The sequence below is a fragment of the Drosophila persimilis genome, unplaced genomic scaffold (assembly GCF_003286085.1).
Source record: "Drosophila persimilis strain 14011-0111.01,24,50 unplaced genomic scaffold, DperRS2 tig00000677-arrow-arrow-pilon, whole genome shotgun sequence".
Taxonomy (NCBI): Eukaryota; Metazoa; Arthropoda; class Insecta; order Diptera; family Drosophilidae; genus Drosophila; species Drosophila persimilis.
Window position 1 is genome coordinate 266927 of NW_020825333.1, and position 25106 is coordinate 292032.

Below are 25106 nucleotides of genomic sequence, written 5' to 3' on the forward strand. Positions count from 1 at the left end.
TTTTGCGTGCACTACGCTGTCGCAGAGCCAGCAGGGGACATTCGGCTGATCGTGGGTGATCTGCTTCTTACAGGTTTTTTTGGCACAGACCACAGCGTATTCCATTTTATTATTATTTATTTACTATTATTTGCAAAACAAATTGGTATCAGTCCAATGTGCCAGACAACGCTCAAAGCGGAATTGGTAAAAAAAATAGAGCAGAGTGGAGAGCGGTTATAGCGAGAGCTACTAAGCAGAGAGCGCTATTGCTCAGAAAGTTTAAAGAGCGAGAGAGAAATAACAGTTATTGAAGTTGAGGTGATAGCGAGAGAGTTATAAAACAACAAAAGCTACCAGACGAGAGCGGACTGCAATGCAATGTAATGCGTACTGACTCACTGCAATAACACAAACACGACAAGCCGACGCCGAAAAATAAAAAGTTAAATAATGTTTTAACACAAATCAAAAGGCATGCACTCGCGTAATAGAATAGGATTCCAGATTGTTGTCTGGTTAGAAAGTTTAATTAGAATTTAGTTAGGAAAACACCGGCTGTTTATTCAAAACAAAAGGAAAAAATGCGGAGCGCAAAACAAAAACACGTCTGATCACTACGAAAGAGAACTACGATTTTTTGTAGGCAATCGCCGGATAGCACTTACGGGACACCGCCGAACTAAGAATTACTACGAATACGGGAATACCGACGCATATCGCCGAGAGTGCCTAGGCAATCGCCGGATAGCACTTACGGGACACTATCGGGCGAAACATTACTGCGAAAGTCTTTATTATACAGGCAAGGTATCGCCGAGAGGGCTTAGGCAATAGCCCCTTCGGGACCCAGGGAACTACGGAGTTCAGGCGAGACACCAACAGGCGTCACCGGGAGCGCTTAGACGACCGTCGGATAGCGGCCTCGGGACCCTGCGGGGTCACAAACTACTGGAGGGAATCATGCGGAGGGAACGCCGACAGGTGTCACCGAGAACGCCTAGGCAATCGCCGGACAGCGGCCTCAGGATCCTGTCGGGCTACGAACTACTGAATGGAATCACACAGACTCGGGCAAGAGGCGTGAGGAAGGGCAGAGCAGATGAAGCCCCGGGCCTCCAGGTTCCCTAGTGTATAGATTGTTGGTATTCAGGCTATGTTTATGTTATATTTGTTACATTTCACTTTATTCTTTCTTAGTTCCCTACCTATCGCACCGCTCAGCAGCCCGTATACACGTCTAGAGACTCGCTTACCCATGAACTCCCACGCTTGTACTCGTCGAAAGCCTCCTCTTCCCCGTGGGTGCAGCGTAGATGCAGGATCTCCTCTCCGTAAGTGTAGTACCGATGCAGGGTCTTCTCCCCGTAAGCGCAGCGTCGATGCAGGATCTTCCTCGTGTCACAGATCGCGTTGGCGTGGATCCGGTCCGCCACGTGTTTTGCTTTTTCCAAGCCACTCGAATTTTTTCCGCGAACACGTCCGACTCCTACGATTGCTCCCAATCGAATTTTTTCTCCTTCCACGTTTTTTCCAGCTCAGAGCCGGCGTTCTACTGGCCTTGCCGATCCAGCGTCAGCGTGGGCGGCTAGCGTCGTCATTCTCGCGGCGGCAGAGGGCTGGCGCCGTCGTTCGGCGTCTACGCTGCGCCGGTGACTTTTGTCTCTCTTTTCCCTGCTGGCGCGTCGTTACTCGGTTTTGGTTTTCCGCGTTTCTCTTCTGCCGTTGCTGCTGTGGGCTTACCGTTTCGGCGCTTCGTTGCTGCGTCGACGCTGGCGGCTTATCTTTTCGGCGCTTCTCAACTTCGGCTGTCGCTGAATTGATGCTGTTGGCTACCGTTTCGGCTCTTGGTGTATTTCTCTCTCTCTTTGGCTTCCGCTGCGTTGTTGTCGTTGGGTTTTGCTTCTTGGTGTATTCCTCCCCGTTTCTGTGTCGGTGCCGTTGGGTTTCGGTTCTTGGTGTATTCCTCCCCGTTGCTGTGTAGGTGCCGTTGGGTTTCGATTCTTGGTGTATTCCTCTCTCTCTTTGGCTGCTGCTGCGTGGTTGTTGTTGGGTTTGGTTCTCGGTGGTTTCCTCGTCTCCCTTTGGCCGTTGCTGCGTCGTTGCTACTGGGTTTGGTTCTGCAAAGCCAGTGGCGCCCGCCGTGATCGCGACTTGCCCCCCCCCCCCCCCCCCCCCTTTTAAAGAAAATAATAAGCTACATGGGGCTTAGAGACCCCTCGGGCCGTATAATATATAAAATTAATACCATGTAGCCTTCGTGGCCCTTCCCCCTTAACCTAAAACTGAAAAGTCAATGCTTAAATCTAGAGAACGAAGAAAGTCAAAAATCTTAATTCAAATAAAGTAGGTCCGGGTCCGTCCGATGGGAAAATGCCCGCGAGTTGATGGGCGGAAAAATGTGGGTGGAGCGTACGCTCCCTCACACCCCCTCCATACTTCGGTGGTGCCGAAGAGTGACGGTGACGGACCGGCTGCGGGTAATTTTTACGCGAAAGCAAGTGCCGTCATGGACCTCTAGTCGCCGGACTCCCAGTCGGTAGGCGCGATCGCGTAAGAATACGGTGATGTTGGATATGAGGTCTAGGGGCAACCGCCGACCTGGCGCGTTGGTCCGCCATTCGGGGGGAGCCTCTGCCCATTCTATCCGCGTTGTCCGTGGTCGCGTTGTCGTCGTCTATGGCAGCCCCATAACTCCCGAACCAACGGCGATTCATGGCGGCGACCAGGCTTAGCGGGTCGTGGTGTAGAGCGATGCTGGTTTCCCGTGGGGTCGTTCGCTCTGATTGAGCCGCACTGCTGGGCATCTCTGATTTGGCTCGCGTCGATCGTGTTATATTTTTAGCGCCGCCGGGTCCGTCTCGGTCGGGGCTTAGATGCGTCCTTGTATCGTTGCTGGGTCTGGCGTGGTCGAGGTTTAGAAGTGTTGTCCTTGTATCGCGGCTGTTTCTGGCGTGGTCGGGGCTTAGAAGCGTTGTCCTTGTATTTCGGCTGGGTCTGGCGTGGTCGAAACTTAGAAACGTTGTCCTGATGTTACCGCTTGTTCTGGCGTGGTCGTGGCTTAGCTCCGTTGTCTTGGTAGGGATACTCTGGGTGGTTTTCGAGGCAGACGGACTGGCCCTGGGTGCGTCCAGCGGTGTCGCAGTCGTCTCCGTCGAACCCTCGTTGCTCTGGGTGTTCTTCGAGGCGGACGGACTGGCCCTGGGTGCGTCCAGCGGTGTCGCAGTCGTCTCCGTCGAATCCTCGTTGCTCTGGGTGTTCTTCGAGGCGGACGGACTGGCCCTGGGTGTGTCCAGCGGTGTCGCAGTCGTCTCCGTCAAATCTTTGTTGCTGTGGGTGTTCTTCGAGGCGGACGGACGGGCCCTGGGTGTATCCAGCGGTGTCGCAGTCGTCTCCGTCGAATCTTTGTTGATGGTTCTGGCGTGGTCGTATCGAATCGTGGGTTGGGTTCGGGTGGCGTTGCTGGGTCTGGCGTGTTCGAGATCCTGGTGCGTTGTCGTGGGTGCATTGCTGGGTCCGGCGTGGTTGAGATTCTGGTGCGTTGTCATGGTTACGTTGATGAGTCTGGCGTGTTCGAGATTCCGGTGCGTTGTCACGGTTACGTTGCTGGGTCTGGCAGGTTCGAGATTCTGGTGCGTTGTCACTGGTACATTGCTGGGTCTGGCGTGGTTGGGATGCTGGCGCGTTGTCACTGGTACATTGCTGGGTCTGGCGTGCTTGGGATGCTGGCGCCTTGTCACTGGTAGATTGCTGGGTCTGGCGTGGTCGAGGTTCGGGTGCGTCGGCTTCGTCCGGTGGGTCGCTGTTGGATTGGTCGAGCGGGTAGGAGCAGCGTATGCAGTCGCGGGACTTTCTCCACTAAAAGTAACCATGCGGGGCCGAGTCAAGGATAATGTGGGGATCGGGTTGGTCTCCCGGATCGCCCGCTGGGTCAACTGCAAGTACGCTCGTCCGCATTGTATTATGGCCTGGAAGCTGCAAAGGAAATCGAGCCCCAGTATGATGTCGTCCACTACCATGGGTAGGACTAATAGAATCACCCGCATTTCCTGTTGATCCAGACGTACCTTGACCGAAACTGCTTGCGTCACCTCCTTTGCTGTACCATCCGCCAGGCGGACGGTAGTCCTTATGTTCCGTGCGTTCCCTCCGGTACTTATTTCATGGGCGATGCGTTGACTGACGAACGACCGCGTTGCTCCCGTGTCGAGGGTAGCTGTGAGCGGTACTCCTTCGATGGTTACTAGCGCGGCGATCCTGCCTCCTTCCTGACAAGCGGAGACTCGGCCCGTTTCCCGACTCGGATAGCCTACAGCAGTCGATCGTCCGTATGCCGCGGCGGCCAAACTCCCAACAGAATAGCACTCGCCGATTCCTGCATGAACTGCTGAAATGACCTTTCTCCCCGCAATTCCGGCAGGCCCGGCATGTGTTCACCGGCCGGTCTCCATCCTGGGTCACTACGCGGCTTGCTGTCTCGGCGCTCAGGGAGGGTCCGGTGTCGTCTAGAGGAGCATGCTGTGGGGTGGATAATCCGGGTCCTTGGTATGATGGCGTTCAGGCTTTCGTATTTGGGCGGTAGTTAGCTGGGTGGGTTTGTTCGCGGTCCCGTGTTGTCTCGTACGCTACTATCAATTGGGTCAGTTCTCGCAACGTCTCGAACTCATGTCTACGGGTGACCATTTGGTATTCCGGCCGAAGGTTCTCGTAGATCCTGTCCAGCTCTCTGTCTGGAGTATACTGAGCTCGTTGCATCATGAGTCGGAGGTCGATCAAGTAGTCCTGAATGGGGTCTCTCGGGGTCGTTGGTGACGGGAGCGGATCGTATCTTCCAAGCGCTGAAAGTATCGCGGGGGTAGGAAGAACTCCAAGAACTCCTTCCGGAACTCGGTCCATGGCTTTCCATGCATCTGGAACGTCCTAAACCATCCTTCTGCATTGCCAGTTAGTAGCCCGGAGATGGCTCGCGGCAGTTGTGCTGGACTTCAGCCATATGAGTCGACCCTTTCTTCCAACCGTTCGATGAAAGCCAGCGCATCCGAGTGTCCGTGGAACTTCAGACCCCAATTGAGTAGTTTATCGGCCAGGGCAGCGAAAGAGATTTCTTCCCTTCCTGGTCACGAAGTTCCGGCTTCCTCGAGGGAGCGGTGCTGGTAGTGCTTGTCACCATGTCGGAAACCCTAAAAGGTCAAGTTTATGTGCTAAAAGGGAATGGTTTACAGAGTCGAATGCTTTACTAAAGTCGGTGTAAATAACATCCGTCTGTAAGTTACCTTGAAAGCCTTTAATAATGAAAGAGGTAAACTCTAACAAGTTCGTGGTGGTTGATCGCCACCTTATAAATCCATGCTGAGTTGGAGATATAAGTGACTTGCAGAGATGTTGCAAGTGCGGAGTTAAAACATTCTCAAACAATTTGGGAATAGCGGATAACTTTGCTATACCTCTATAATTTTTTGCATCAGACTTGCTACCTTTTTTATGGAGAGGAATTATAAACGATTCCTTTCAGATTGGGGGGAAGTAAGAGGAATCAATGGACAGGGTGAATAGTTTAAGCAATGGTCCACACAGAGCCTCGGCGCAGTACCTGAGTACACAACCTGGAACCCTCGTCTAGTCGAAGATCATGAAGTAGGGATATTCATTTAACAAGGGACTGAAAATGCCGTTGGACCTCGGTAATCCGTATGGGTACGGTTGACCAGAGTAGCTTTCCTCAGAATAGGTGGTTTGGAAAAACTGGGCAAAAAGATCGGCAATTGCCGGATCATTATTTGCCGACGTATTACAAAATGATAGCGAGGATGGGTGTGCGGACGTTCTACGCTTACTGTTTACGAAGCAGTAAAACTGTTTAGGGTCCTGAGAAAAACGTATCCTGCAACGAGATAGGTAGTTCTTATAGCATTGAGCATTAAGAACTGAAAAGTTTGACCGAGCTATTACATAACGAGAGTGAGAAGTAGGAGAGCCCACTTCTTGAAATTTTTTATAAAGTCTTGATTTTAAGTTTTTTAGACTGGATAACTCTTTGGTAAACCAAGGGGGTTTTCCAGATCTAATCGGACAAGAAAGCGGGACACAAGAATCAAAAAATGTGCCAAGATCATTTTAAAAAATGTTTGTGCCTTTTGTGACATCAGTGCACAAGTACAAAGCGGACCAATCAAAATCCCTAATTAGGTTATTAAGCTTCGCAAACTCGGCTTTACGAAAGCAGCGGACACGTTCAGGGAGTCTACTCGACCGATCCAATACAGTTGGTCCTATATCTAGCGACAACTCGAAGGTAGGGTGGTAGGCGTCTTCAGGTATAGTGAGCGGAAGGGCTCGGTCTAACAATACTATGGTCGGATCCGATACAAAGCATAGATCAAGCAATCGACCCAAGGAATTTTTCACATGATTGACTTGAGACAGGGACAGGTCAAGCAAGCCGTCAACAAAGTCATGTCGTGACATGGGCACTAGGATACTAGACTCGTTTACCGAAGACCAAACAGTTCCTGGCAAGTTGAAGTCACCAAGAACTATCATACGATCTTTATCAGATAGCGAGGAAGAAACAGCGGTTAAAGCGGACAAGTGCTGCTCATAAATTGAAATATCCGATGAAGATGGGATATACGAGCAAGTAATGAATATAGCGAAAGCGGGAAGAATCAGTTTTACACACAGGAATTCCAGTTCCTGTTGAACTTGGACTGTGAAGTGTTCTGACGTGAAGTTAGACTCCACTGCAATTAGAACCCCTCCTGCACGTCGAGACGAACGGTCCTTTCTAAAAGTTGTGTACCGACCTGCCAAAACTTCGGAACTATGAATGTCCGGCTTTAACCAGGTTTCAGTAAAAACAATAACGTAGGAAGCAAATGCAACACTATTCCGGAAAAGAATGCTGAGCTTACTACGCAAGCCTCTTACATTCTGATAGGTTACTAAAAGAGAAGTTAGTTTTTTGGAAAGGTGGAAGCAAAACGGGAAGTTGAGGAAGAGGAAGTTGAGGTTGAGGGTGGCGCACTGGAAAAATTTGGAAGGGATATGGGGGCCTATTCTTCTTCTTAGCCTTAAACTCCTTCACCACCAAATGCTCCGGCCAAAATTTGGTGGAGCAAATGGTGTCAAATTGAGTTGGGGAGATGCTTATCTTAAACGAGGCTATCTCCCTGGCATAACAGAAGTTAAATTTCTCCGCCTTTAAACCCACGGCTTTTATTTTGCTTTGAATAAAAGCAATTACATCATCATTAGCAGTTTTAAACCGCTAAACTGAGCCTCCATGGCTAGGAGCCGATCGTATTGGTTTTTAAAACCAACGGTCAGCTCCTTACAGCCACTCCGCGTCTGCCTCATAAAAGCTACCATGTCTTTCTCCACCGCACGTCATGCCTCGCAACTGTAATGCAAGCCATTACGTTTGGCTATAGCATCACTCACGAGGCCAGAAAATCCAGCGCATTTTGCGTGCACTACGCTGTCGCAGAGCCAGCAGGGGACATTCGGCTGATCGTGGGTGATCTGCTTCTTACAGGTTTTTTTGGCACAGACCACAGCGTATTCCATTTTATTATTATTTATTTACTATTATTTGCAAAACAAATTGGTATCAGTCCAATGTGCCAGACAACGCTCAAAGCGGAATTGGTAAAAAAAATAGAGCAGAGTGGAGAGCGGTTATAGCGAGAGCTACTAAGCAGAGAGCGCTATTGCTCAGAAAGTTTAAAGAGCGAGAGAGAAATAACAGTTATTGAAGTTGAGGTGATAGCGAGAGAGTGATAAAACAACAAAAGCTACCAGACGAGAGCGGACTGCAATGCAATGTAATGCGTACTGACTCACTGCAATAACAATAATAATAAATTCAAAACAAAAGGAAAAAATGCGGAGCGCAAAACAAAAACACGTCTGATCACTACGAAAGAGAACTACGATTTTTTGTAGGCAATCGCCGGATAGCACTTACGGGACACCGCCGAACTAAGAATTACTACGAATACGGGAATACCGACGCATATCGCCGAGAGTGCCTAGGCAATCGCCGGATAGCACTTACGGGACACTATCGGGCGAAACATTACTGCGAAAGTCTTTATTATACAGGCAAGGTATCGCCGAGAGGGCTTAGGCAATAGCCCCTTCGGGACCCAGGGAACTACGGAGTTCAGGCGAGACACCAACAGGCGTCACCGGGAGCGCTTAGACGACCGTCGGATAGCGGCCTCGGGACCCTGCGGGGTCACAAACTACTGGAGGGAATCATGCGGAGGGAACGCCGACAGGTGTCACCGAGAACGCCTAGGCAATCGCCGGACAGCGGCCTCAGGATCCTGTCGGGCTACGAACTACTGAATGGAATCACACAGACTCGGGCAAGAGGCGTGAGGAAGGGCAGAGCAGATGAAGCCCCGGGCCTCCAGGTTCCCACGTGTATAGATTGTTGGTATTCAGGCTATGTTTATGTTATATTTGTTACATTTCACTTTATTCTTTCTTAGTTCCCTACCTATCGCACCGCTCAGCAGCCCGTATACACGTCTAGAGACTCGCTTACCCATGAACTCCCACGCTTGTACTCGTCGAAAGCCTCCTCTTCCCCGTGGGTGCAGCGTAGATGCAGGATCTCCTCTCCGTAAGTGTAGTACCGATGCAGGGTCTTCTCCCCGTAAGCGCAGCGTCGATGCAGGATCTTCCTCGTGTCACAGATCGCGTTGGCGTGGATCCGGTCCGCCACGTGTTTCGCTTTTTCCAAGCCACTCGAATTTTTTCCGCGAACACGTCCGACTCCTACGATTGCTCCCAATCGAATTTTTTCTCCTTCCACGTTTTTTCCAGCTCAGAGCCGGCGTTCTACTGGCCTTGCCGATCCAGCGTCAGCGTGGGCGGCTAGCGTCGTCATTCTCGCGGCGGCAGAGGGCTGGCGCCGTCGTTCGGCGTCTACGCTGCGCCGGTGACTTTTGTCTCTCTTTTCCCTGCTGGCGCGTTGTTACTCGGTTTTGGTTTTCCGCGTTTCTCTTCTGCCGTTGCTGCTGTGGGCTTACCGTTTCGGCGCTTCGTTGCTGCGTCGACGCTGGCGGCTTATCTTTTCGGCGCTTCTCAACTTCGGCTGTCGCTGAATTGATGCTGTTGGCTACCGTTTCGGCTCTTGGTGTATTTCTCTCTCTCTTTGGCTTCCGCTGCGTTGTTGTCGTTGGGTTTTGCTTCTTGGTGTATTCCTCCCCGTTTCTGTGTCGGTGCCGTTGGGTTTCGGTTCTTGGTGTATTCCTCCCCGTTGCTGTGTAGGTGCCGTTGGGTTTCGATTCTTGGTGTATTCCTCTCTCTCTTTGGCTGCTGCTGCGTCGTTGTTGTTGGGTTTGGTTCTCGGTGGTTTCCTCGTCTCCCTTTGGCCGTTGCTGCGTCGTTGCTACTGGGTTTGGTTCTGCAAAGCCAGTGGCGCCCGCCGTGATCGCGACTTGCCCCCCCCCCCCCCCCCCCCCTTAATCTTAATTCAAATAAAGTAGGTCCGGGTCCGTCCGATGGGAAAATGCCCGCGAGTTGATGGGCGGAAAAATGTGGGTGGAGCGTACGCTCCCTCACACCCCCTCCATACTTCGGTGGTGCCGAAGAGTGACGGTGACGGACCGGCTGCGGGTAATTTTTACGCGAAAGCAAGTGCCGTCATGGACCTCTAGTCGCCGGACTCCCAGTCGGTAGGCGCGATCGCGTAAGAATACGGTGATGTTGGATATGAGGTCTAGGGGCAACCGCCGACCTGGCGCGTTGGTCCGCCATTCGGGGGGAGCCTCTGCCCATTCTATCCGCGTTGTCCGTGGTCGCGTTGTCGTCGTCTATGGCAGCCCCATAACTCCCGAACCAACGGCGATTCATGGCGGCGACCAGGCTTAGCGGGTCGTGGTGTAGAGCGATGCTGGTTTCCCGTGGGGTCGTTCGCTCTGATTGAGCCGCACTGCTGGGCATCTCTGATTTGGCTCGCGTCGATCGTGTTATATTTTTAGCGCCGCCGGGTCCGTCTCGGTCGGGGCTTAGATGCGTCCTTGTATCGTTGCTGGGTCTGGCGTGGTCGAGGTTTAGAAGTGTTGTCCTTGTATCGCGGCTGTTTCTGGCGTGGTCGGGGCTTAGAAGCGTTGTCCTTGTATTTCGGCTGGGTCTGGCGTGGTCGGGGCTTAGAAGCGTTGTCCTGATGTTGCTGCTGGTTCTGGCGTGGTCGAGGCTTCGATGCGTTGTCCTTGTATTGCTGCTGAGTCTGGCGTGGTCGAAACTTAGAAACATTGTCCTGATGTTACCGCTTGTTCTGGCGTGGTCGTGGCTTAGCTCCGTTGTCTTGGTAGGGATACTCTGGGTGGTTTTCGAGGCAGACGGACTGGCCCTGGGTGCGTCCAGCGGTGTCGCAGTCGTCTCCGTCGAACCCTCGTTGCTCTGGGTGTTCTTCGAGGCGGACGGACTGGCCCTGGGTGCGTCCAGCGGTGTCGCAGTCGTCTCCGTCGAATCCTCGTTGCTCTGGGTGTTCTTCGAGGCGGACGGACTGGCCCTGGGTGTGTCCAGCGGTGTCGCAGTCGTCTCCGTCGAATCTTTGTTGCTGTGGGTGTTCTTCGAGGCGGACGGACGGGCCCTGGGTGTATCCAGCGGTGTCGCAGTCGTCTCCGTCGAATCTTCGTTGATGGTTCTGGCGTGGTCGTATCGAATCGTGGGTTGGGTTCGGGTGGCGTTGCTGGGTCTGGCGTGTTCGAGATCCTGGTGCGTTGTCGTGGGTGCATTGCTGGGTCCGGCGTGGTTGAGATTCTGGTGCGTTGTCATGGTTACGTTGATGAGTCTGGCGTGTTCGAGATTCCGGTGCGTTGTCACGGTTACGTTGCTGGGTCTGGCAGGTTCGAGATTCTGGTGCGTTGTCACTGGTACATTGCTGGGTCTGGCGTGGTTGGGATGCTGGCGCGTTGTCACTGGTACATTGCTGGGTCTGGCGTGCTTGGGATGCTGGCGCCTTGTCACTGGTAGATTGCTGGGTCTGGCGTGGTCGAGGTTCGGGTGCGTCGGCTTCGTCCGGTGGGTCGCTGTTGGATTGGTCGAGCGGGTAGGAGCAGCGTATGCAGTCGCGGGACTTTCTCCACTAAAAGTAACCATGCGGGGCCGAGTCAAGGATAATGTGGGGATCGGGTTGGTTTCCCGGATCGCCCGCTGGGTCAACTGCAAGTACGCTCGTCCGCATTGTATTATGGCCTGGAAGCTGCAAAGGAAATCGAGCCCCAGTATGATGTCGTCCACTACCATGGGTAGGACTAATAGAATCACCCGCGTTTCCTGTTGATCCAGACGTACCTTGACCTCCTTTGCTGTACCATCCGCCAGGCGGACGGTAGTCCTTATGTTCCGTGCGTTCCCTCCGGTACTTATTTCATGGGCGATGCGTTGACTGACGAACGACCGCGTTGCTCCCGTGTCGAGGGTAGCTGTGAGCGGTACTCCTTCGATGGTTACTAGCGCGGCGATCCTGCCTCCTTCCTGACAAGCGGAGACTCGGCCCGTTTCCCGACTCGGATAGCCTACAGCAGTCGATCGTCCGGATGCCGCGGCGGCCACACTCCCAACAGAATAGCACTCGCCGATTCCTGCATGAACTGCTGAAATGACCTTCCTCCCCGCAATTCCGGCAGGCCCGGCGTGTGTTCACCGGCCGGTCTCCATCCTGGGTCACTACGCGGCTTGCTGTCTCGGCGCTCAGGGAGGGTCCGGTGTCGTCTAGAGGAGCATGCTGTGGGGTGGATAATCCGGGTCCTTGGTATGATGGCGTTCAGGCTTTCGTATTTGGGCGGTAGTTAGCTGGGTGGGTTTGTTCGCGGTCCCGTGTTGTCTCATACGCTACTATCAATTGGGTCAGTTCTCGCAACGTCTCGAACTCATGTCTACGGGTGACCATTTGGTATTCCGGCCGAAGGTTCTCGTAGATCCTGTCCAGCTCTCTGTCTGGAGTATACTGAGCTCGTTGCATCATGAGTCGGAGGTCGATCAAGTAGTCCTGAAAGGGGTTTCTCGGGGTCGTTGGTGACGGGAGCGGATCGTATCTTCCAAGCGCTGAAAGTATCGCGGGGGTAGGAAGAACTCCAAGAACTCCTTCCGGAACTCGGTCCATGGCTTGCCTTGCATCTGGAACGTCCTAAACCATCCTTCTGCCTTGCCAGTTAGTAGCCTGGAGATGGCTCGCGGCAGTTGTGCTGGACTTCAGCCATATGAGTCGACCCTTTCTTCCAACCGTTCGATGAAAGCCAGCGCACACCCCAATTGAGTAGTTTATCGGCCAGGGCAGCGAAAGAGATTTCTTCCCTTCCTGGTCACGAAGTTCCGGCTTCCTCGAGGGAGCGGTGCTGGTAGTGCTTGTCACCATGTCGTCGGTCGGTCGTGGCTTCCAGCCGGCCAGAGTCACTGTATCCATTACCTTGAGCTGCGCGCGGAACTCGGGAATTACGATGGATAGGGGCTGTTCCGCATAGATCCCTTCCTTCCGCTTCCGGCGACGGGGACGTGTTTCTCGGGTTCCTCGGGCTGGGCGCGCTGTCGAAGACCGTTCCGAGCTCTTCGATCTGTTTTTCGATCGCCGTCGGATGCTCGCCGCGCGAGATGAAGGCCGAGATCCGGCTGCGCAGTTCGTCCACTGTCCCGGTTTCACCGAGGCCGAATTCGGCGGCGATGGCCTGCAATTCGTCCTTGCGCCGATACGAAATCCACTGTACCCCCATGTCGAAGCACGGTGGTCGAACTGGCACTTCGAGGTCTTTCGCGTTTCCGGCGGTAGTATCACGTATTGACCCTTCCGGTAGAATCTTTTCTTAGGTGACGCACTGAATACCGGAGTCCTTGGGGCTAGTCACGGAAGCACGGCGTATGGTCGTTGATCTTTATAGTAGCCTGGGGATCGACCCTTGCTTGGCCGGTTGATAGTCCTTGCTATCGTTGTCCTTGGAATTGTCCTTGTGGTCCTGGTCGTGCTCGGTTCGTTGATTTAAGCGCTGGATCTCGTCCCGTGTTGATGGCTGAACGCTGACTGATCACTTTGAAGGCCGGGCGTTTCATGTTTAATGTTGAGAGTTCAACTATGGACAGTTAAACTGTGTAAAAATAGGAATGTGCAAAACATAAGATTATCTGCTACTGGAAAGTACGGTAACACAGTGCAAGGCCGAAAGAAGTTAACTTAAATTATTCATTAAAGAAGATTTTACTTTGGAAGCGCAAGTTTCAAAGGAAAAAAGATGGAAAAATTTATTTTAATCGCGGCAAAGGCTACGGAAAGATTCATGGTCAGAGTAGTTTGAAGGACAGAGAGGAAGACGGAGAGGAAAGTAATGCCTAGTCGGGCGGGATGGGACAGCAATTCTGATAAGGCTAATGAGGGCCGAAGATTCAACCTCGCCTAGGAGAAGTTTGAGGAGAAAGAGAATTCCATGACAAGTTCTACGGCTTTCAAGAGACAGCAAGTTAATGAGGCGCAGTCGACTCTCATAAGAAGGAAGATGACGAGAGGGGTCCCAATTAAGTCCGCGCAGGGCAAAGATAAGGAATTGTTTTTGAACGGACTCAAGCATATCTTGATATTTTTGGTAATGGGGAGACCAGATACAGGAACCATATTCCAAGATAGGCCGTACAAGAGAAACGTAGAGTAGTTTAGTGGTATAGGGGTCAGAAAATTCCTTCGACCATCTTTTGATAAAGCCAAGGACTCCTTTGGCTTTATTCGAAATAGCGGATATATAAAAAATAAAACATAAGTTCGGAACGAAGATAATGCTTAAGTCATTAACTTTGTACAGGCGTTCCAAGGAAATGTTATTAGTTGTAAAGTCAAAAAGGTAAGGCTTGTTGCGATGGAAGGTCCTGACGTTACATTTGGAAATGATAAGAGGAAGAGCGTTAATAATACACCAATTGTTTAGAGCGTCGAGATCTGATTGACATCGTCAGCATACATTAGGACTCGTGAATTCGTTAAAACTTGGGGAAGATCGTTGATAAAGAGGTTAAATAATAAGGGCCCGAGATGGCTACCTTGCGGCACACCCGGAGAGACAAAAACTGGTTTAGAAAGAGAAGATTGGAAGCAGACACGCTGAGAACGATTGCAAAGGTACGCATTAGTCCAGTGAAGAAGTTTAGTCGGAAATCCTAGTAGAGATAGTTTGTGGATGAGGAGATTGTGATTAACTGAATCGAAAGCTTTACTAAAATCAGTATAAACTACGTCAGTTTGACATTGCTTTGCAAATCCGGCAGTTACGAAGGAGGAAAATTCAAGGAGGTTAGACGAAACGGAGCGACGTTTTACAAATCCGTGCTGTGATTCTGATAACAGGGAACTACAAAAGTGTTGGAGCTGAGAAGTAATAATTTTTTCGAAGAGTTTAGGAATGGCAGATAAGTTGGAGATACAACGGTAGTTTAAGACGTCTGATTTAGACCCCTTTTTATGAATAGGAATTATGTAGGATTCTTTCCAGACGGTGGGAAAATCACCAAGCTCGAGAGAGAGGTTGAACAGTTTCAAGAGGGGCGCGCAAAGAGAATCCGCACAGAGTTTGAGCACGGCGCTGGGAACCAAATCTGGACCAGTGGAGAAAGAAAGTTTACATGATTTTAAATTAGTTAGAAGGCCATCATAATCAATAAAGGGGGGGTGGATACCACTTGAACTATTAAAAGGGATAGGATATGAGTGCGAGGCAGGATAGTCGTGGGGTGAGGCGAGAATAGAGGGCATGTTATTAGAAGGAGCAGAGTAGCAAAGTTGAAAAAATGAAGCAAATAGATTAGCGATATCGGAATTGTTATCCGCGTAAGTACCATTCAAGTGTAAAGAAGAGGGATATTGTGAAGAATTACGTTTAGGTTAGGTTAGGTTAAGTTAACAAACTTAAAGAATTGTTTAGGATCTCGTTTAAAGTTGAGCTTACATTTTGCCAAATAACTATTATAGCATAGGGTATTACAAATTGAAAATTTAGATTTTGCAATTCAATACTTAGAGAAATCTGACTGCGAGCCAGACAGTTTAAACCTCTAATATAAACGAGATTTCATATTCCTTATGTTTACTAGCCGCGGAGTGAACCAAATAGGGCCAGAAAGATTTCTGAGAGAGGAAACTAATGGAACAAAGGTAGGAAAGATTGAAAAAACAGTGCTGTAGAATGCGTGAGTGTCGGGTTCGATCTCATGAAAGTCGTCGAGGAATGACCAATCTATCAGAGAAAGTGCGCTATTCAAAGAGGTAAAATCAGCCCTCTTGAAGCAAAATATAGCTGAAGGCTTTATGCAGGATTTGGTGGGACCAGGTGAAGGCAGCTGGACATCTATTTCCAGGGTAGGATGGTAAAAGTCTTCGGGAAAAGATAGAGGGGAACCTCGGCGTACTAAAGTGTTCGTAGAGTCGTGAGTAAATACAAGGTCTAAAATCGTACCAATGCTATTGCATATGCCGTTTATCTGACCCAATGATGAGTCGGACAGAGAATCAACGAAATCGTGCTGTATGATTGGGAACATCTGGTTGGAGTCTTTGGATGAAGACCAGGAAATATATGGAAGATTAAAATCTCCGAGGACGATAAGAAAATCGGACTCATTAAGTTGGGACGAAACAGATTGAAAAAGGGCTGCGTGAAGCATGTAGGTTGAAAATTCAGAGGACGGTGGGATGTAAGAGCACGATATAAATAGATTTATCGAGGAGAGTCGAAGCTTAGCTACTATAATTTCAATATTTTTATGAGCTTCGACAGAAACAAGTTGGGATGTTATGTCAGAACGGACAGCAATCAGGACACCACCACCACGAGATGGACGATCCGAACTATAAATGTTAAATTTGTCAATAAGGATTTCAGAATCAGAGATTGAGGGATGAAGCCAGGTTTCGGAGAAAGCGATAATGTCGGCCTCAAAAGTTGCACTATCAGTATGTAACTTGTTGAGCTTGCTGCCCAAGCCACGAACGTTCTGATAGGCAATCTTTAACGTACTTGGGGAAGCCAGTTTTTTGCTACAGAAGATGTAGCAGACGGAGTTGCAGATGAAGCAGATGGAGTTGGAAGAATACCTACTCGATGATCCGGGCTGGTGGGACGATTTGTAAAGAGGTGACAAATCGTATGCACCGGCCAGAAAGAGGGGTCGAGCAAACTATTAACATGCTTATCAGGGACGAGAATTTTAAAAGGGGAGATGTTTCGCTTGACTTTGAAGTTAAATTTGGTAACTACGAGACCCGCAGAACTATCTATGTTGAGTTTAGACAATATAAAGTTTCGGACCATGACCTCCGTAGCCAATGCCATGAGTCGAGAGACGAAAATAGGTTTTGAAGGAGCAACCGCAGTAAGAACAGATAGAGGGGTCACAGAATTATTTGTTGAGACGGGAGCAGTGGACGTAGAGGTGTTAGTTGGGAAAGCAGTAGTTATGGGAGTTGAGGTTGAGGGAGCCTCAAAATTCCTCTGGACGGCAGCGTTAGCGGCTTGAAGTATGACCACAGAAGTGCTTGCGACGGCTTCCTCGTTGACTTTCGGGCCGACATCCTGGCCAGACACAGGGGCGGGAGGGGCACCAGGTGCGACTGCAGGAGAGACTGCAGATCAGGCCGACGTCGTAGTCGTTGCAATGGAACCATTAGAACAAAGGTCCGTGGCATCAAAATTTATTAGTGACGGTGATCGAGATTGGGGTGCAGGTGATCCCGGGACTGGAAGAGAAACGACCGGATTAGAATTTGGCAAATAAGTTTTAACCTTCTTTCGCTTTGAGACTCAGTAAAAATTTTAAGGTTTTTTAAATGAGACTCCATCGCTAGAAACTTATCCTGTAGCATTTTGAGTCCAGAGTTGAGTGCTGCGAATTCATTATGAGTCTGTCTCATAAAAACCCGCATGTCGTTCTCAATAGCTCTGCAGTCCTAACAGGTCCAGTTGAGGCCGCAGCGAGTATGTATGAGGTCGACTGCGCGTCCTCCAATTTGGCCAAAGTCGGCGCAAACAGTGTGTGCCATGTTATCACACAACCAACAGAAGGTGAATGTTTGCCGTGCGGCAGCCGAGCGACAGCGTTTAGCACAACAAATACTCATTATGAAAAGATGAGGAAAATAAATATGAGAAAGGTGAGATTATTCGAGGAAAATGCTTGAGCGATGACTTTAAGTCGAAACTAATAATGATCAAATAGCACAAACAATTACGCAGATCAATACAGCAACAACAACGAACAAACGGCCGTCGCAAAATCACAAATACAAAACGAACACGAAACGAGGGGGAACGTTGTGAGTTGCTGCGGACACCGCAACTCTACAGCTATACCCGATACTAAGTCAGTATGGCTCTCCTCCGGCAGACGCCGCTAATATTAAACGACACGACAAAGAGTGCGTGCGAGAGAGACAGAAAATCAGTCTAAGCGTGACGTCGGGCGCTGCGTAGCCACTGAAAATTGTTCTTTTCGGCTATAAAAATTATCCGATCTGATCCAAATTCAGCAAGCGGATAGACATGGTCATTCTCTATGATTCTGCGTTTTTAGTTTTCTCGAATCTGCAATATTTTGGATGCAATAGATGCTCGTCCTTTGTCTGGGCGGAAGGGGGTGGGGCGAAATTCTGAGATATACGTTTTATAGTGAGATCTAACAGAAGTGCGGATACCAAATTTGGTTACTCTAGCCTTAATAGTCTCTGAGATTTGTAGTTGCCCCAGATTTTTGTCCTTTGCGAGGGCGGAAGGGGGTGCGGCGAAATTTTGACACAAAACGGTTAAGGTCCGATATCACAGGAGTGTGGATACCAAATTTGGTTGCTCTAGCTCTTATGGGTTCTGAGATCCTGGAACTCATATTTTGCAATTGGCAAAACCGACCATGAAACCTGTGTGTTAGAGTGAGACAGAGCGAGAAAGAGTGAAATTGTTTTCGTGATTCTGGCTATAATAATTATACGATCTGGTTCAGATTTTGCACTCTGTAAGATATAGTCATCTTCTACGATTCTGCGTTTTTAGTTTTATCGTATCTTTAAAAATGTGGATGCCACAGATTTTCGTCCTTTGTGGGGGCAGAAGTGGGCGGGGCAAAGTTTTGAAATATTTTTGGAGCAGTGGCATATCACAGAAGTCTGGATCCAAAGCATCGTTGCTCTAGCTCTTATAGTCTTTGAGCACTAGGCGCTGAAGGGGACGGACAGACGGACAGACAGACATGGCTCAATCGACTCGGCTATTGATGCTGATCAAGAATATATATACTTTATGGGGTCGGAAACTTTTCCTTCTGGACGTTACACACATCCACTTTTACCACAAATCTAATATACCCCAATACTCATTTTGAGTATCGGGTATAAAAAAACACAAAGCGTCCGACGCGGAGAGGGAGGCGGCAAACGCAATACGACAGATATATTGATATATATCATATATATAGGGATATATATCAAATACATAGGGATATGATCACTTATGATCATTACTCTCGGCTATCGTTTTGTAGGCTGGGCATCGAATGATCGCGCTGAAGACCGGGCCTTGAATGACTGCTCGCGCTGAGGGCCGGGCATTTACTCTCCTCTTCTGGGTGAGGGTACGAAATATATAGCCGGGCTGGTTGGTCTTCGGGAGGATTCCGACGCTCGCTCGGCCTCTACCGCTCACGACGAGCTGCTCGCCGCGTACGTGTCGCTCACTCTCTAGCGATTTCTGCCCAGCTTCGGCTCGGTTACCTTTCTCTGCCGTCTTGCCGCGGCGCTCCCCTCCTCGTGTGGGCGCGGCGGCCACGTGTTGACGCAATGGCTACGGAGGTTAGCGAAGCCAGCCTCGGCTGTACGTGAATGATGGGCGGCCTCACGTGCGGTTTTACAGGGATATACAGCTATTCTTGCCCTAATGATTCCGACTGGCCGTGCTTGCGCATGGTACAGTCCCGATTCCCCCTGCTACTCGTTTTTCTGATCGACTGTTCCACTTAGCGCCCCAAAACATAACGGAATCCCGGAGTCCCTGCTCGGGCGCCATCTGTAAGGAAGCGATCCTGGGCTGGGGTACATATCTCAGTCTACTCCAGGGTCGAAATTACAGTAATATTTATAATTTGCCGGGACTCCGTATTTCGGACCGACGATGGGGACGGGGCGGCAGTCCCGCGGACGGGAGCGATCGTAGCGTGGGACGTGGCAGTCGGTTTCACCGAGAGCACTCAGGCTATCGCCGAATAGCGCCTTCAGGACCCCACCGAACTCAGAGTCAACACGGAGTTCTTTACTATGTGATAATACCGACAGGTTTCGCCGAGAGTACCTAGGCTATCGCCGGACAGTACTTACGGGACCCCGCCGGCCTAAGAATTACTACGAGGGTCGGGTATATCGACAAGTATCGCCGAGAGTGCCTAGGCAATCGCCGGATAGCACTTACGGGACACTGTCGAACTAAGAATTACTACGGGGGTCAGAGATGTCGACAAGCACCACCGAGAGTGCCTATATTTGGACGTTGACATGAAATGACTGCATCTTTCAAGAGGCAGTTACTGCACCATCAAGTGGCCCGTGTGACATCAGCAGAAGGCTGTTACGCGCGGATCCCAGGCAAAACGCAGCTCTCCTCCCGCCCAACCGACCGAGGGGCGCTGCCGCATGACGCGCGGTGCGTAGCCGAACCAAACGCGAACATGCAAGAAAGATAGCTATTAGACTAACATTCGAGGAAAATTAGCACTAAACTTACTAAGAAACTAAGCATGCAATCAAAATACAAATACCACTACAGTTACTAATTAATAGAAAGGTGTGTAGGGATTAATAATTTAATAAGAGGAAGAGAATTAGTGTTGGATATAATATGGTAGAGGGAATTATAATCCGTGCATAAGACCCTAAACGGTTCATGCAAGGAATAATTCGATCTAAAAAGTGGAAGGAACAACGGTATAAAACTTCTAGTCAGTCTAATAGGAATCGTGAAGTTTATGCTCAACAGATCAGGGCTGTCTATGTCACCCCTGATCAAGTTGTGCATAAATATCACACCAAGCATTTTTCTACGGTTAACTAAGGATGGGAGGTTAACTAATAGTAGTCTACTAGTCTTAGTTAAGGCCCCGCAGAACAAAGAGTAAAAAGTTTTTCTGTACTGATTCTATACGGTCCTGGTGTACTTTGTACTGAGGGCACCATACACAGGAGCCGTATTCTCAGATCGGACGAACAAGCGAGGTATAGAGAGTCTTTGTTATATAGGGGTCGTCAAATTCCTTTGACCACCTCTTTATAAACCCATGGCCTCATTTACCATGGTAGGAATGTGTTCAGAAAAATTTAACTTGGGGTCTAACATAACACATAGATCATCCAACAGGGTAATTCTCTCAAGAGAACCACCAAATACGGAGCCAACAAGGGGCTAGAACGAAGAAATGTCATAACTTTGCATTTCGAGGCATTAAGGTGTAACAAGTTTGCACAACACCATGACTGAAAGTTATTGAGATCGGATTGCAAGCGAGAATGAAATGAAATGTCCTTGTACTGGACACAGAGTTTAACATCATACGCATACATAAGTACTCGAGAGTATGTTAATACTGAAGGCAAGTCATTAAAAAGAGTGTGAAGAGTAAGGGGCCTAGATGGCTGCCCTGTGGTACTCCCGAAGAAACCTTTACTGGTAAAGAGAGGGAGTTTTTGAAGAGGACTCTTTGAGACCTAGAACAAAGATAGCTAGAAATCCATCTCAGGAGGTTGGGCGGAAACCCTAAAAGGTCAAGTTTATGTGCTAAAAGGGAATGGTTTACAGAGTCGAATGCTTTACTAAAGTCGGTGTAAATAACATCCGTCTGTAAGTTACCTTGAAAGCCTTTAATAATGAAAGAGGTAAACTCTAACAAGTTCGTGGTGGTTGATCGCCGCCTTATAAATCCATGCTGAGTTGGAGATATAAGTGACTTGCAGAGATGTTGCAAGTGCGGAGTTAAAACATTCTCAAACAATTTGGGAATAGCGGATAACTTTGCTATACCTCTATAATTTTTTGCATCAGACTTGCTACCTTTTTTATGGAGAGGAATTATAAACGATTCCTTTCAGATTGGGGGGAAGTAAGAGGAATCAATGGACAGGGTGAATAGTTTAAGCAATGGTCCACACAGAGCCTCGGCGCAGTACCTGAGTACACAACCTGGAACCCTCGTCTAGTCGAAGATCATGAAGTAGGGATATTCATTTAACAAGGGACTGAAAATGCCGTTCGACCTCGGTAATCCGTATGGGTACGGTTGACCAGAGTAGCTTTCCTCAGAATAGGTGGTTTGGAAAAACTGGGCAAAAAGATCGGAAATTGCCTGATCATTATTTGCCGACGTATTACAAAATGATAGCGAGGATGGGTGTGCGGACGTTCTACGCTTACTGTTTACGAAGCAGTAAAACTGTTTAGGGTCCTGAGAAAAACGTATCCTGCAACGAGATAGGTAGTTCTTATAGCATTGAGCATTAAGAACTGAAAAGTTTGACCGAGCTATTACATAACGAGAGTGAGAAGTAGGAGAGCCCACTTCTTGAAATTTTTTATAAAGTCTTGATTTTAAGTTTTTTTAGACTGGATAACTCTTTGGTAAACCAAGGGGGTTTTCCAGATCTAATCGGACAAGAAAGCGGGACACAAGAATCAAAAAATGTGCCAAGATCATTTTAAAAAATGTTTGTGCCTTTTGTGACATCAGTGCACAAGTACAAAGCGGACCAATCAAAATCCCTAATTAGGTTATTAAACTTCGCAAACTCGGCTTTACGAAAGCAGCGGACACGTTCAGGGAGTCTACTCGACCGATCCAATACAGTTGGTCCTATATCTAGCGACAACTCGAAGGTAGGGTGGTAGGCGTCTTCAGGTATAGTGAGCGGAAGGGCTCGGTCTAACAACACTATGGTCGGATCCGATACAAAGCATAGATCAAGCAATCGACCCAAGGAATTTTTCACATGATTGACTTGAGACAGGGACAGGTCAAGCAAGCCGTCAACAAAGTCATGTCGTGACATGGGCACTAGGATACTAGACTCGTTTACCGAAGACCAAACAGTTCCTGGCAAGTTGAAGTCACCAAGAACTATCATACGATCTTTATCAGATAGCGAGGAAGAAACAGCGGTTAAAGCGGACAAGTGCTGCTCATAAATTGAAATATCCGAAGAAGGTGGGATATACGAGCAAGTAATGAATATAGCGAAAGCGGGAAGAATCAGTTTTACAAACAGGAATTCCAGTTCCTGTTGAACTTGGACTGTGAAGTGTTCTGACGTGAAGTTAGAGTCCACTGCAATTAGAACCCCTCCTGCACGTCGAGACGAACGGTCCTTTCTAAAAGTTGTGTACCGACCTGCCAAAACCTCGGAACTATGAATGTCCGGCTTTAACCAGGTTTCAGTAAACACAATAACGTAGGAAGCAAATGCAACACTATCCCGGAAAAGAATGCTGAGCTTACTACGCAAGCCTCTTACATTCTGATAGGTTGCTAAAAGAGAAGTTAGTTTTTTGGAAAGGTGGAAGCAAAACGGGAAGTTGAGGAAGAGGAAGTTGAGGTTGAGGGTGGCACACTGGAAAGATTTGTATGGGATATGGGGGCCTTAAACTCCTTCACCACCAAATGCTCCGGCCAAAATTTGGTGGAGCAAATGGTGTCAAATTGAGTTGGGGAGATGCTTATCTTAAACGAGGCTATCTCCCTGGCATAAGAGAAGTTAAATTTCTCCGCCTTTAAACCCACGGCTTTTATTTTGCTTTGAATAAAAGCAATTACATCATTAGATGTGAGGTCAGGGGCCAGCCGTGAAACAAAAACTTTTCGTTTTGGTGGGACTCCCTCCTCCAGTGGTTTAGTCACCACAGGTCTAGTACCTGTGGTGGCAATATCCGTAGGTCCGGAACGTCTATTTACTGGTGGGATCGGGATAGACGGGACAACTAGCGAACTTGCGGACACCACGGACACGGACGCTGCAGACGTACTTGGCTGCACATTCTCCGAGGCGATGAATTCGGCTACCGAATCTGCATCGCCAGCAGCTGTCGTTGCCTTTGGAGTGGCAAACGAGATCAACTGCTGCACACTTGGAGTGGTCGGAGTCAGTTTTTCGGCGGCGCACGGCTGAGTGACGGTTGGCACTTGCAGATCCCGCGGAGTGACCTTTTTGCGCCTCGGAGACTCATTCAGCAGTTTTAAACCGCTAAACTGAGCCTCCATGGCTAGGAGCCGATCGTATTGGTTTTTAAAACCAACGGTCAGCTCCTTACAGCCACTCCGCGTCTGCCTCATAAAAGCTACCATGTCTTTCTCCACCGCACGTCATGCCTCGCAACTGTTATGCAAGCCATTACGTTTGGCTATAGCATCACTCACGAGGCCAGAAAATCCAGCGCATTTTGCGTGCACTACGCTGTCGCAGAGCCAGCAGGGGACATTCGGCTGATCGTGGGTGATCTGCTTCTTACAGGTTTTTTTGGCACAGACCACAGCGTATTCCATTTTATTATTATTTATTTACTATTATTTGCAAAACAAATTGGTATCAGTCCAATGTGCCAGACAACGCTCAAAGCGGAATTGGTAAAAAAAATAGAGCAGAGTGGAGAGCGGTTATAGCGAGAGCTACTAAGCAGAGAGCGCTATTGCTCAGAAAGTTTAAAGAGCGAGAGAGAAATAACAGTTATTGAAGTTGAGGTGATAGCGAGAGAGTTATAAAACAACAAAAGCTACCAGACGAGAGCGGACTGCAATGCAATGTAATGCGTACTGACTCACTGCAATAACAAAAACACGACAAGCCGACGCCGAAAAATAAAAAGTTAAATAATGTTTTAACACAAATCAAAAGGCATGCACTCGCGTAATAGAATAGGATTCCAGATTGTTGTCTGGTTAGAAAGTTTAATTAGAATTTAGTTAGGAAAACACCGGCTGTTTATTCAAAACAAAAGGAAAAAATGCGGAGCGCAAAACAAAAACACGTCTGATCACTACGAAAGAGAACTACGATTTTTTGTAGGCAATCGCCGGATAGCACTTACGGGACACCGCCGAACTAAGAATTACTACGAATACGGGAATACCGACGCATATCGCCGAGAGTGCCTAGGCAATCGCCGGATAGCACTTACGGGACACTATCGGGCGAAACATTACTGCGAAAGTCTTTATTATACAGGCAAGGTATCGCCGAGAGGGCTTAGGCAATAGCCCCTTCGGGACCCAGGGAACTACGGAGTTCAGGCGAGACACCAACAGGCGTCACCGGGAGCGCTTAGACGACCGTCGGATAGCGGCCTCGGGACCCTGCGGGGTCACAAACTACTGGAGGGAATCATGCGGAGGGAACGCCGACAGGTGTCACCGAGAACGCCTAGGCAATCGCCGGACAGCGGCCTCAGGATCCTGTCGGGCTACGAACTACTGAATGGAATCACACAGACTCGGGCAAGAGGCGTGAGGAAGGGAAGAGCAGATGAAGCCCCGGGCCTCCAGGTTCCCTAGTGTATAGATTGTTGGTATTCAGGCTATGTTTATGTTATATTTGTTACATTTCACTTTATTCTTTCTTAGTTCCCTACCTATCGCACCGCTCAGCAGCCCGTATACACGTCTAGAGACTCGCTTACCCATGAACTCCCACGCTTGTACTCGTCGAAAGCCTCCTCTTCCCCGTGGGTGCAGCGTAGATGCAGGATCTCCTCTCCGTAAGTGTAGTACCGATGCAGGGTCTTCTCCCCGTAAGCGCAGCGTCGATGCAGGATCTTCCTCGTGTCACAGATCGCGTTGGCGTGGATCCGGTCCGCCACGTGTTTCGCTTTTTCCAAGCCACTCGAATTTTTTCCGCGAACACGTCCGACTCCTACGACTGCTCCCAATCGAATTTTTTCTCCTTCCACGTTTTTTCCAGCTCAGAGCCGGCGTTCTACTGGCCTTGCCGATCCAGCGTCAGCGGCTAGCGTCGTCATTCTCGCGGCGGCAGAGGGCTGGCGCCGTCGTTCGGCGTCTACGCTGCGCCGGTGACTTTTGTCTCTCTTTTCCCTGCTGGCGCGTCGTTACTCGGTTTTGGTTTTCCG

General features: G+C 49.3%; 1 protein-coding gene across 3 annotated transcripts; it reads right to left on the reverse strand.

The window, feature by feature from the left end:
- Positions 1–4904: 4904 nt before the first annotated feature.
- LOC113566376 lies at positions 4905–24975 on the reverse strand. Of its 3 annotated transcripts, XM_026991674.1 has the most exons (3): positions 24660–24975; positions 12356–13076; positions 4905–5149 (listed from the first exon to the last, which is right to left on the reverse strand). In XM_026991674.1, exons 2-3 carry the CDS (start codon positions 12705–12707, stop codon positions 5097–5099), a joined length of 405 nt encoding a protein of 134 aa, XP_026847475.1. In that variant the 5' UTR covers positions 12708–13076; positions 24660–24975; the 3' UTR covers positions 4905–5096. The 3 variants fall into 3 exon arrangements, with proteins under 3 accessions (XP_026847475.1, XP_026847476.1, XP_026847474.1); XM_026991675.1 differs by lacking the exon at positions 4905–5149 and having other exon boundaries at positions 10896–13061; XM_026991673.1 differs by lacking the exon at positions 4905–5149 and having other exon boundaries at positions 10896–13076.
- Positions 24976–25106: the final 131 nt, after the last annotated feature.